The sequence below is a fragment of the Lactuca serriola genome, chromosome 2, assembly GCF_051521515.1.
Source record: "Lactuca serriola cultivar US96UC23 chromosome 2, Lser_US96UC23_V15, whole genome shotgun sequence".
Classification (NCBI taxonomy): domain Eukaryota; kingdom Viridiplantae; phylum Streptophyta; class Magnoliopsida; order Asterales; family Asteraceae; genus Lactuca; species Lactuca serriola.
The window spans coordinates 23,451,554-23,465,390 of record NC_136409.1 but is presented as its reverse complement, the minus strand read 5'-3'; the positions used below and the strand labels follow the sequence as shown (position 1 = coordinate 23,465,390).

Genomic DNA, 13,837 nt, shown 5'->3' with positions numbered 1-13,837 from the left:
CTCTCTCTCTCTCTCTCTCTCTCTCTCTCTCTCTCTCTCTCTCTCTCTCTCTCTCTCTCTCTCTCTCTCTCTCTCTCTCTCAATATTCGGTGCAAACTTAACTATCTCTCTCTCTTAAAATATTCGGTGCAAAATTTGTCAATGGTTTAATAAGAGATATTTTAAAAAGCACCTATTCTAGTAGTTAGGATGGGGGCTCAATACAAAGCCAATTCAACGATAATGGATGGTTAGTAAAGAATGTTAGATGACGGACCTTATTCAGATGGTCCTTCAATTAGATATCTAATTCTATTATTGGTAAATAAACTTGTAAATTTCATAAACTTACATTCATTATTTCCAAATATGGAAAAGGTTTATAGATGGGTCCTGCAATTATATATCTTATTCTATTATTAATAAATAAACTTATATTCATTATTTACTATGTTTATAAAAAACTATATTCAACATTTCCTATGTACTTATAATTAACTAAAGAGAAATTAAAAAATGTATCAATTCAAAAAAGGACAAAAACTATGTTTCATAAAACGACCTATAGGAATGCACCTCCTAATATGATTTAATTTTAATAATTATTAATTAATTATTCAACACATTTAAACAAGAGAAAATGACAAAAATAGCCAATTACACTAATTGCATTACAAAAATAGCCAAAAAAAATCGGGATTACAAATTTAACCACCCATTTCGCAGGTGAGAAGGCTCCATCTGCGAAATGGGCATCTCATCTGCGAAAGTACAAGTGCCTGAAGCACAGCTGTGCTTCAGGCACTTGTACTTTCGCAGATGAGAATTTTTTTTTTTTTTTTAAATTTTTCGGTATAAATAGGGGTAATTTCGCAGATGGAATAGGTCCCATCTGCGAAATCCTCTGATCCTATCTGCGAAATGATGAATTTTATTTTTTTATTTTTTTATTTTTTTTATTTTATTTTTTTTTAAGGTTGGTTGACTGCGAAATGAATTGGTTTGACTACGAAATTGCCTTTGCTATATAAAAATTTTTGTAGAAAAAATATCATTTTGGTTGTTATTTGGTTTGTGAAATACTCTCTATCTCTACAATTTGCTCAAAAAATGATTGAATATTTGGTTTGTCTTGTAACCGGTGGGAGATGGCAAGTTAATGGAACTAATCTGGAATACATATGTCCACAGGGAGGTATTTCTGAATTTGCTTTGATATTTTCTGAGTATATTAGTTATAGTGATTTTGTATCTATGGTAAGAAGCAAAATTGGTTTGATAGACAAATATAGAATTAGTCTTCGTTTCCACCATCCTGAATTAAATTATTATATAGCTATAGTTGAAGACGTGGATGTTAGAATGTTGATAAACGTAATCAAATGTAGTGGAGGAAGGGCTGTGAAAGTGTTTGTGGTGGTTGATGAAGTTGAGGAGGTTAATGGGGGCGGTGAAATTGGAAACGAAGTTGATGGTAATTTATGCAGTTTTAAAGGGAGCAACGATCCGATAGGTACTTTCAATACTCCTAGTGTACCTCAGTTTCACAGTGTTGCTGAAAATGTTAATGTTAGTTATTCACCTATTCAATATGTGGATCCCGAGAATTACAAGTATGTTGGTGATGATGATGTTGGTACATATCTTAATCATGTTGGTGGTCGTTGTGATGATGTTGCCGAACAAGAAGTTAAACTTATGAATAGGCGTGTGGTAGATAAAACTAAAAAGAAAAAAAATTCAACTCAAAAAAATGAAAAAAATCATGTTTACGGGCATTATGTTGATGTTGGTGATGTATGTTTAGATATAACCGAGCTACAAAGTAATTCCGATAGAGATGAGTTGGGTGATGAAGTTAAAGCTAAGTATCCCGATAACCTTTTTTACGGTATGCCCCCTGTACCAGCATGGCCAGTTGATAATAATGAAGATATCCCAACACAGATGGTAGACATTAATCTTCAAAAGATTCAATGTGAGAGTATATTTAAAAACAAAGAACTTTTAAAGCGGTGTATTGGTAAAAAATGTCTTCGAGAAGGTTTCCAGACGAGGACAAGTAGATCCACCAAATCAAGGTATGAAGCTGTGTGTGTTTCGAAAAATTGTTCTTGGTTACTAAGAGCAAAAGCAATTAAAAATACTGATGGACTTTTCCAAGTGAATAAATTTGTTGATGTACACACATGTTCTTCAACATTGTTGCAACCTAATCATCGACAAGCAAACAAATATGTTTTGGGTGAATATGTTGCTGATGTTTTGGCTGAAGACTATAGTAGAGTTTATCGGGGAAAAGAAATTGTTAATGATATGAATGCTCAATTGAATATCAATATCTCATACCATCAGGCATGGCGTGCGAAGCAATATGCATTGTTGTCGTTAAGGGGTACGAAAGAGGATTCTTTTACCAAACTTCCGGCGTATTGTCACAACTTGGCCAAACATAATCCGGGTACTGTCACACATATTAAAACAGATGCTGATGATCGGTTTGAGTTTTTGTACGTCGCACTCGGTTGCTCGGTTAGTATTATCATGTCCTAATTTTTTTTTAATATTTATTTTGGTGTATTTGAATAGATATACAATGTATTGTAGGTACGAGCTTTTGTCAATTTTTGTAAGCCGACCCTAGTAGTAGATGGAGCTCACCTAAAGGGCGAGTTCAAAGGTACCATGCTACTTGCAGTTACTAAGGACGGACAAAATCAAATATTACCGGTTGCATATGGTATATGCAAAAATGAGTGTACTGATTCTTGGACATGGTTTTTTCAAAAACTACGTGATTGCATAGGAAATATGCAGGAGCTTACAATTATATCTGATAGGTCTCCATCTATAGCAACATCCGTTGCCAACATTTTTCCTCACCCTCATCATGGAATATGTGGTGTCCATTTGTATTTCAACATAGTATCTAGATTCGGCAAGAGTAAGACGGTTAAAGGAATTTTTTGGGAGGCGTGTAGGGCGTACACAGTTGATGCTTTTGATGCTGCCATGGATGTTATGAAAAAGACAAAAGAACCAGTATGGGAGTACTTAAAAAGTATAAATCCAGAAACCTGGTCAAGGGCACATTTTAAAGGGAACCGATACAATCTTATGTCGTCCAACAGTGCGGAGTCTATAAATGCATTATCTAGACACGCACGTAAGGTGCCAATACTTATGTTGATTGATTTTTTTCGTGCTACAATGCAACAATGGTGGTTTCAAAGACGTAACTTTGCAGGTATTACGTAAATTTGTAATATTAATGTTTTATTAGTTTCGATGTTATTGATTTTAACTTCTTCATTTTGGCTGTTTTTTTAGCGGAAGCAACAACAACCCTTACCCCTTGGGCGGATGAAGTTGTAAAAGAAAACAAGAAAATTTTTACCAAATGGGATGTTCGCATGATCTCAAATACGAAATGCGAGGTCAAAAAGGGGGCACAAAATGTGATTGTTGATTTTCAACATATGACATGTACATGTAGGCATTGGCAACTTGATGGGATACCTTGTGGTCATGTCATAAGATGTTTAACAGTGAACAATTACCAAGACTGCTCGAGGTTTGCATTAAATGCTTACTTTACCGAAACACTGAGGAAAACATATGAGGAATCAATAAACCCTCTGCCGAAGCCATCCGAATGGGAGATCCCCGATGATTTGATGATTGTTAAGCCACCTATAATGGATAAACGTCAGCCAGGCAGGCCAAGAAACACAGACCGCATTCCATCCCAAGGCGAGGGTCCAATTATAAAAGAGTGTTCTACATGTGGTCAACTAGGACACACGAGAAATAATTGTACTGGAAGGGCGTCTGGTAGCAGAGCAGGTCACATAATTTCTACTGCAGAAATGGCATATAATATTGGTGGTTCAGCGGGTTGCTCACAAACCCATAACGCTGATTTTGATATAAAACAACCTTGAAATTAAGAGTAATGACGAGTTGTTAGCTTATTATGTATTGTAATATTTTTATTAACTCTTACAAGACATTGCTATGCTTTCATATTTTAGTTAAGTTTGTTGATTATAACAATGAATGAAGCCTTTATATTATAAAATATAGTTTGCAGATTTATTTTAACAGTTACAACATGTTATTTAAAAAAAAACAACAAACGATCCTTTGGCAAGCTAATCTGTTTCATGATAATATTACAACAACTTTATAACTAATTTTTAAACTCAGGGAACTGCAACGGGTACTTCTCTTTCTCCATCGTTATATAGTCATCCCTAATTCTCATTTTGTCTTCGAAACGATCCTTTTGTACCATAATGTGTATCAACTGCTCATCCTTCTCAGCAAGCCGTTTTTCAGTCGTTTTGATTGCCTTCTTACTCTTTTTTATCCAATCTTTATGCTCTTTGATTTTGTTTTTATTGAGGTCAATCCATTCTTCAGCTTGTTTGCATTCCGAACCTATATCATTAGCAAGTTGAGTGAGAAGTCGGGATGACTCTTTGTCCTCTTCTTGTTGTGCTTCAGCCTTCTTTAATTCTTCAAAATTTTCATGTGACATATATGACCCGGCTGAAGAGGGTGTAAAAAAAGGGTCTACCGAATCACAGTAGTAACAATCTACTTCGTTGCATGAGCAAATTTCGAATTTGTGTGAGGAACTCATAATAAAATCGATGTTGTATTAAACTGGAGCAATAAGTGGTATTTATACATACTAGACAGTAATGAGAAGTCCAACTTTGAAATGACTAGACAGTAATGACAAGTCACTGTAGTAACCTGCACATCCCAGTGGGTCCCTTAAGTGACAAGAGATAAATGACAGTTTGACATGACAAAACACTGCATAAAGCTGAAATTCGTAGTCCAAATATAACCATTTCGTAGTCAAAGTATTATTTCATAGTCTATTTATTTATATAAATAGATGTTTAAGATCTATAAACCAAACACCCAAATCACCTAAACGAAACGAATTCCCATTATTAGAAATGTCGTCGAATGCAGCAAGTTCTTCGAATGAATTACCTGGTTCCAATTCTGAAAGGCCATGGACGACAAACGAGGTGTTACTTCTAACACGGTGCTGGCTAAGTGTTAAGGATGGTGAACCGTTACTTGCTCCCCCGCATTGCCTAATTGGTGATGAATGGAGTCGCATCACATCTTTGTTTAACCATGAGATGGGAGAAGGGCAAAAAAGAGAAAAATCAGATGTTGTTACTAAGTGGACGGATGTAAAGGAGGAAGTGACATGGTTCAATCGAGCATGTAGTTATGCGAAACGTAACAATGTTCGTTGTCGTGACGAAGAAGAGTTCTTGGAAGTTGTTACAGAGTTTTACATCTTTGAGCATGAAGGCAGAGACTTCGAATATGAGGAAGTTTGGAAGGTTGTTAGAGATAAACAGTATTTCAAGTAGACCGCTCTAATTTGTGTTAAGAATAAGCCATGGACTTGTGTTTTACGTTAATGCTTTGTTCGTATTATGTTGTTTTTTTCATGTAATTGTTGTGATGTTTTAATGGTTCATGGAATCTTGTTACTAATGTATTCTAATATATTTTGATAACTAATGCAATGGCCATTTATTAACTCAAGTTAATCATACGAGTTTCTCACATAATAAACTAAATATATATATATATATATATATATATATATATATATATATATATATATATATATATATATATATATATATATATTAACTCAACTTAATCATACGAGTTTCTCACATACTAAACTAAAATATATTTTAAACATATGAAACACATACGAATTACATACGAAATACATGAAAATAACCTAGTACTCACATAATAAACTAAAATAGATTTTAAACAAACGAAATACATACGAAATACATAAGAAATACATGAAAATAACCTAGTACATGAAAATAACCTAGTACTGAAATAATAAACTAAAATAGATTTTAAACAAACGGGATATATTTCAAAATATTCCAAGGGGCTTCAAACTGGAATTCCAACCCGTTACTTAATGACTTGTATTCCTCCTTAGCAGCTTCCAAGATGACATCCTCAGTAGCATTTAGACGGGCGTCGTCAATTTTGGTATAAAGATCGTTGAATAATAGAACTTCGGTTTTCATTTCATACCATCTTGCTAAGATGTCTAGTTCGTCACGATCGTTTCTTGTAGCCATTCGGTTTGCAGCATTGAAAATATTTGTTAGACGGCTCCAAAACATTGGATCATTCAACTTGCTTGTCTCGTACACATGAATATAAGCATGTGTAAGAACCAAGAACTCTTCATTGCTCCATGATATAGAAGTCATTTGGATTGAAACAAAGAGGGTAGAATCTAAAAAACAATATTTGAACAACTATATTGGTTAATTTAATAACGTTTTGCGTGTAACTTAGGGTCAATTTATAGTAGTTTCTACACAAAATCGCAGTTCAAACTTCTAATATGTCTGCAATTCATAGTCAAAATTAACTGACGAATGCAGTGTACTATACTTATAACACAACAGATCACTGTTCGAGTTGACAATTCATCCCCAGTTGAATGACAACACAATACATTGCTGTTTGAGTTGACAACTCATTGCACCAGGAAAGTAAGGAGTCTTTTTGTTGTATGTGTCTAGTCGTTACTATTTAATAAACGTCCATTTCTTTTAATGTATGTTGTTCCCTCAATAGCCAATATTTAGAAAGCAATAAAATAAAACCGGGGTACATAAATAACTAACACATAATACGACATAAAAAATAAACTGGGTACATGGATAACTAATACGTAACACAGCAGTAAAATAAAAACGGAGTACATAAAAAACTAATACATAATACTACATAAAACATAAATGTGCTACATGAATAACTACTGCATTGAGGGAGGTAACAGGACCACCGTTTCATTTGGTATTTCCCAATGCTCATATGATGGTATACCATTCACCAACTCAGATCCATATGCAACTCGATACACATAATTAGTGAACTTGTATTCAACCATTCTCTGAATGGACTCAGATGTACGGGTTCTTAGACATGCTATAGCGTGACCACATGGTATACCGCTTTTTTGCCATTTACCACAACTACATACCCTTCGTTCAAGTTGTACGTTGTTGGTGGCAAAAGTGTCATGGACTTCAAATGTATCCCCATACAAACGTTTTGCATTACAATTGTAAGACTTGTTGAGACTTTTTTGAACCTTACTCTCAACATAAGGGGTCAACCCACCAGACAACCTCCCTGTAAAATTTGATATTTTAATAAAAATAGCAGCACAATAAAAAAAACAAAACATAACAATCTCCCTTACCATCCAGTTCGGCCCGCTCAGCATACTTTGATTTTATCGACGTGGTGGTTAACTCAATTATCGTTGTTATAGGAAACTCACGTGAGGATATAATTTGCAAAATTTCAGGGACGTCAATCGATTTAACATTGTAACGTATTTTTGGGAAAAATGCTCTTGTCCATTTTGAAATCGGTATATCGTCAAGCCAGTAAATTGGACTCATAAGCAAGGTGCAGAAAGGTGGTTGCCTACATGTACTTTGCAACCTTTCGAAACACAAGTAAAAATCATCAACGCTATATGCATTGCATGACTTCCAAAACAACGATTCGACTTCCGTATTGTTATGTCCGATAGACTCACGTATCTTTCGAGCTATATCTTTAGGACAATATCCATGATAGGAATCCGGGTAGGCACTGTCAACACCAAAGTCTATGTTATCACACATGTTGCTTATGAAACCAACCTCTGTGTCCTCACCTAAACAATCTCTTAACCTCATCATGAACCATCTCCATGATTCTTCACACTGTAAGGTTCCCAAACCAAGTGCTAAGAGTAGTGGCTCATGATTTCCATCTAAAGCCACTGCGAAGTACATTGTTGTCAGAAAGCTCCCAAGAAGGGGTAAATAACCTACATATATCAGCGGTATCATGCACCTAAGGAAGGTACGAATCTACATAAAAACGAAGACATATTAGTGTTATGTAAGAACTAATCGACATAGATTACCATGAAATATTGTATAACTCAATAAAAGAAGTATGTTATACCACGCAACCTAAAGCCACAAAACAGAATTGAAAGCGGTTGTTATCGGTTTTCTTAATGGCTGTGAAGGTATTAGGATTTGTTCTTTGAAGGTTATGCAAGAAAATTGGTAGTTGAGAAAAGGTTCTTTGGCTGTGACTACTCATTTTCAATACCGATAATTGTGCTCTACAATGATCACACAAATGGAATTATAAATAGAAGATATTGTATCTCTACTGATCAAAATTCATAGTTTAACCCTTTAAATTCGTAGTTGAACATTTTGAATTCATAGTCAAACCAGTTCATTTCATAGTCAAATTTCACTGACCGACATGACAATACTACAGAATGTACTTGTCTGCATTTCATAGTTGAACTTTTATGAATTCATAGTCAAACCAGTTTATTTCATAGTCAAAAAGAATTGTCCGTAATATGATTTATTCTATAAATGGGTGTCACTCATTATGAAAAAAATTTAACTGAGAAAGTAACTCCGATTTAAAAGAATAAGAAGGCTAATGGCATACTGCAATTGTGGAGGAGAACGTATCGTTAGGATTTCGGGTACAGCTAAAAACCCAGGAAGATTGTTCTACGCTTGCCCGTATTTGGTATCATGTTCTTACCGTCATTCAAATTTAAACCCTCGTGTTTACATGACACAAATTAATTTTCTTACTGTGGATATTAAATTTAACAGGGACCAAAATGCGGGTTTATCAGTTGGGTTGATGAAGAGAAGGACCAATCTTCTATGGTAATAGCTAAAGTAGCTAACGCTAATAAGCTCTTTCAATCAGAAAATAAGAAGTTAAAGATAGCGTTGGTTTGTAGTTGGGTGTTGTTCTTGGCAGTTCTTGTTTACAAGTTGTAAGCTTTTCAATATTGTTTTTATGGTTTTGAAGTTGTTAGGTCAATAAATTGTTGTATTTGTAACGTTAAAACAAATGTTGTGGTCGTTCTTATGTTTTGAATTTATTGATAAGTAATTAGTAGGTCATTAAATTGTGGTAATTGTCGTAACGTTATATTTTTTGTCATCCGTTGAGTAAACTCTAAAGATAAACTAATAATGAAATCCAACATTAATTTGTATATACATTTATATAATCCAACTACTGAGGAGCAAGACTAGACCCCCAAATAATTTTTGCCATCCGGAGACGGAACTCTAAAGCTGCGTTCTTTGGGTCAATAAGAACACGTATTGGTTGACCTGAAACCAATTGCTCCATAAACATACAAAGAAAAACACCGCAATCTCCCAAATGACTACTTTGTTGGGGAACGTTTTCTTCATAAATGAATTGCATATTCAATGGAATCCTTGGGATGTTCCTCCGCGCCCAATACTTAATCTTGTCCAAATAATTTGCCACCCGACGTTCAAATTTGGAAAAGATTCCTTCGGATTGGAATTTTTCATAAGCACCTCTACCAAGACTGTCATAAATATGCACTTCCATTGACGCTAATCGTAGTTCCCCAAATAGCCAATGATTAGGGGATGAATGAATCGGCAATAAGACCTGTATAAGGATCAGAAAATAAAATTATGTTTATTTACATCACAATACAAAAACATAACAAAAAAACGATATTATTTTCAATATAAACTATTAAGTTTACCGTATCAACATCCCACCAAGCAACCATGAAGTTAGGGTATGTAGCAATACCAGCCATAAACGCCCTCCAGTCCTGTCCTTCTTCCAAAGCATGAGAAACAAAAAAATTTGGAGGCATTATTGTATGTCGGTCGCTCTCAAACCGTCTCTCCATCAAAAGTCGGTACCAAATGGTTATATGCTGCACACATGATACTTTTGTTATTGACTAAAAAACAATTAACTTTTAAAAGAATTAATTAACAATTTATTTACCGCTGACTCCAACCATCCGTCGTGTGTATGCCCAAACAATGAGCTCCAAAAATCTCTATCTAACACGAAATTAAACAAACGATGCTGCACATCGTATGAATGCAATACATAATTTTGGATGACATCCTCACCGCCTGCTACGTAAGGTTGCAGGCGCAACATGGAGAAGTCATGAGCAACACCAAAAACTGGAGGAGGAACGGGGCATGTTGATTTCGTACCAACCTTCTTTTTTGTTCTTCTTTTTTGTTTCGGTGTCGTGTGCAACTAAAAACAATATTCATATGTTTAAATGTATATCTTTCAGATAATTCACATAAACATAGATAATTCACATAAACATAAAATCATCAGTTTATAAATAAAACGAATACCTCGGTGTAAGGAGTGCATAAAAATTGTGATGGTTTTCGACTCCTAGGTTTATCGGGTGTAACTTCTTTGTCATCATCATCATCATGAAAAAAATCTACATTTCCCGTTATTATTAGTTCGTCTTCATCCGGCACATCATCATCAAATTTGTTCCCTGCATTGTCATTCCTCTCCTCCCACTCCTACATTAAAGATAATACTTTATACTTAATAACGAAATACACATAATTTAATAAGCAATAATATCTAAATAAACAAAATATTAATATAATATTAATGTAACTATAATAACCTCTTTAACTTCACTATAATCGTTTACATCAAACACATCATCATCAAATTTGTTCCCCGCATACTGATTACTCTCCTCCAACACCTACATTAAAAATATAACTTTTTACTTAATAACGAAAGACACTTTATTAAAAAGTAATTATTAAAATCGTAAAGGTAACATCTATAACAACCTTGTTGTCTTGAGTATCACCAAAAACATTTTGAGTTGTATTGTTTTTATTCATCACTTCATCTTGCACAACCTATATTTTCAAATATAAAATATGAACACAGGTATTCATATATGTTAATAAAATTTAATAAATAATGTAGCGTGTAACTAACCTGTTCATCATAATTTCTTTGTGACACTGTCGTATCATCAAAAAAAATGTTGTTCCAAAATTGGTCATTATTCACTTCTTCAACAAAAACCTCTGTAGGTTGTCGGTTCATAAACACATGCTGCTCCAGTGCATGTACCCGTTTCAACAACTCGTCTAGCTTGTGTTTCCCACTGCCCCGACCTCTACCATGAGAGCGACCACTGGACGACATACTAGACGAAGATTCGTCTTGTCTCCTAAAATGGTCTCGTACTGGGGATGGAACTGCTTTCCCTTCACCATATACATACTCTTGAAATGACATATAATAAAAAGATGTCATCTCACCATCACCCGGTAACATGTTTTGTCTTGGTGGTAGCCCCTCCTAAAAAATTAAACATATTAAAAATGCATATAAAACTATAATAATCAACTTTATTAATAATAAACGAAATATTTTTAAACCTGCATCTTTGACCAAATCTTGTTCACATCAACCCATTTCAATTTTTTTGTTCCGCTCCATCTTTTCATCCGAGGCAAGTCTTTATTTTTTCTCAATGCAAATCCACATGCACGAACAGCCGGAATCATCTCATATATCCATATCTACAATTTTGTACAATAACAGTAATAAAAGTTAAAATTAAAATAAAAAAGATAACAATAAAACAATATAAATATAAGAAAATTTTTATACCCTAATTGGAGCCGTAAATCCTGAGACGGAATACTTTAAAGTTTGACCACGCTGAGGAAGTGATAAATAATGATGTATCTTACTCCACGTATCCTCAAGGTCAACATAAGTAAAATCCCATAGATAGCTACCCCAAGCGAAGCTAACAAAACAAAAAAAACAAAATTCATTATTATATAAATTATAACTTTAATAAAATAGAACTTTTAACGTAAAGAAAATATACCTATTCCAGATATCCAAATTCTCAGCCAAAAAAAACCAATCTTGTGGCACCCGATCGTTAACTTCTTTGCCCAAAAAACCTTCACACAAAATGTATATCAAACATACTCTAACTGCATCAAGGTCGTCAAGTGCTAGGAATGTTTGATTTAAAATTAAACTTTTCAGGTCGCCGATTTTCACCGAACTATTAGTATGGTCCGGAAATAGCCGTTCACGCAGTAAACATCTTTTTTTACTGCTTATTAATTTTTCCGACCCTTTTCTCCCAATGTTTTTTGGATACTCCCCAAAATTGAAGCCGGTAATCAAACAAAACTCTTCCGGCCCATAAACCATTTTGGTATTGCCTACTCGAAAATATAAACGTTTTATTCCATCTGGAGATAAAACAGGGTCCGGCCGGATCTGATGAAGGAACATTTTATGAAACAATAAAGCGTCCCCTTGTAAACGAGGGACATCAATAAAATAGCCAAAGACGGTATTTCTGAAAATAGCACGTCGGGCATCATCTAAAACTTCAAAGACTTCCCATATGTTACCGCCAGAGCCTTTTAGGTTCGCAAAGGCTTTCGTATTCATTAAACTAAAATCATGCTGCAAAAAAAAACACAAAAACAAATTAGATAACTAAAAAATATACTTTTTTTTAAATATATTACGAACTGCAAATACTTTCTTAATTACTAATATATATATTTCCGATAAAAAACAATAACATACACATATATAAACAATTTTCCAAGTTATACAACAAATATATTTACGATAGATCACAATATCATACATAATTATATAAATATTTTCAACTTAAACATATTTTCAACTTAAACAAATTTTCAACTTAAACGACAAATATATAAACAATTTTTATCTTTCTAATTAAAACTAACATTATATAACCATAACCATATAAACAAAAAAATTTAAAAATAAAACGACAACCAAACTAACAATTTTGCAAGTTATACGACTACTTTATACAAAATTTTCAACTTATACGACAAATAAAAACAATTTCTAACAATATATATACGACAAATTTTCAACTTATAAATGTTATACGACAAATATATATACAGTTTATATAAACAATTATAGGATAAAAATTTACAAGATTTCAGGTTATACAACAACTAAAAAAACTACAAAAATAACAAATTGTAAACATTATCCACGCAGTCTCTACTTGTCTCTACTTGCATTTAAACTTCAAGTATACTAAAAATATACTAAAACTATCAAACACAACAAAATTACCCTTTTTTAACACTAAATAATACAACAATTGATAAAAAAAAAAATAACTTTAAACATTAAAAGAGTTAAAATCTAACCATATTTGCGGGATTGTTGACATAATCCTCCATTTTCTTCAAAAACTAGCCAAAATTCCGAGAGAAGCCCAAAGTTAGAGAGAGTTTTTGTGTAGAGAATGGTGAAAATGAAAAAAAAAAAAAAAAAAAACGTTTTTATACCTAAAAAACACTCATTTCGCAGGTGAGAAGGCCCCATCTGCGAAATGGGCATCTCATCTGCGAAAGTACAAGTGCCTGAAGCACAGCTGTGCTTCAGGCACTTGTACTTTCGCAGATGAGATGCCCATTTCGCAGATGGGGCCTTCTCACCTGCGAAATGGGTGGTTAAATTTGTAATCCCGATTTTTTTTTTGGCTATTTTTGTAATGCAATTAGTGTAATTGGCTATTTTTGTCATTTTCTCTTTAAACAATTATGGAGTTTTTGGTATTTTTTTTTATGTATGGTTGTAACCATGACCATCTCCCTACTTTCAATCAAACCCTAATCCATCAAATATCAAACAAATCTTTTAAACATTAGAAGAAGCTATCGATGGCGCCAAATCCATCGCCACCATCGACACCGTAGCCGCCACAGAGTTGCCACCGGCGCTGCCATCACCATCTTCATTGATCATTTCCTCCACCCACAACCGTTGGCACCCCCTTCCGCAGAGGCGCGGACACTAACACCACCCCCACTGAGAATCGGACAACCACATA

General features: G+C 34.0%; 2 protein-coding genes across 2 annotated transcripts; one reads left to right on the top strand and one right to left on the bottom strand.

Moving 5' to 3' along the window:
- Positions 1 to 222: 222 nt before the first annotated feature.
- LOC145089063 (uncharacterized) lies at positions 223 to 8,152 on the top strand. Its single transcript, XM_079027560.1, has 4 exons — positions 223 to 229; positions 1,409 to 2,511; positions 2,587 to 2,819; positions 8,128 to 8,152. Exons 1-4 carry the CDS (start codon positions 223 to 225, stop codon positions 8,150 to 8,152), a joined length of 1,368 nt encoding a protein of 455 aa, XP_078883686.1.
- A 986-nt stretch (positions 8,153 to 9,138) lies between these two features.
- Positions 9,139 to 11,725, bottom strand: LOC145089062 (uncharacterized). The gene is made up of 8 exons (XM_079027559.1): positions 11,587 to 11,725; positions 11,352 to 11,495; positions 10,903 to 11,271; positions 10,574 to 10,657; positions 10,281 to 10,463; positions 9,907 to 10,173; positions 9,653 to 9,832; positions 9,139 to 9,552 (listed from the first exon to the last, which is right to left on the bottom strand). Exons 2-8 carry the CDS (start codon positions 11,478 to 11,480, stop codon positions 9,139 to 9,141), a joined length of 1,626 nt encoding a protein of 541 aa, XP_078883685.1. The 5' UTR covers positions 11,481 to 11,495; positions 11,587 to 11,725.
- Between the last annotated feature and the right edge of the window lie 2,112 nt (positions 11,726 to 13,837).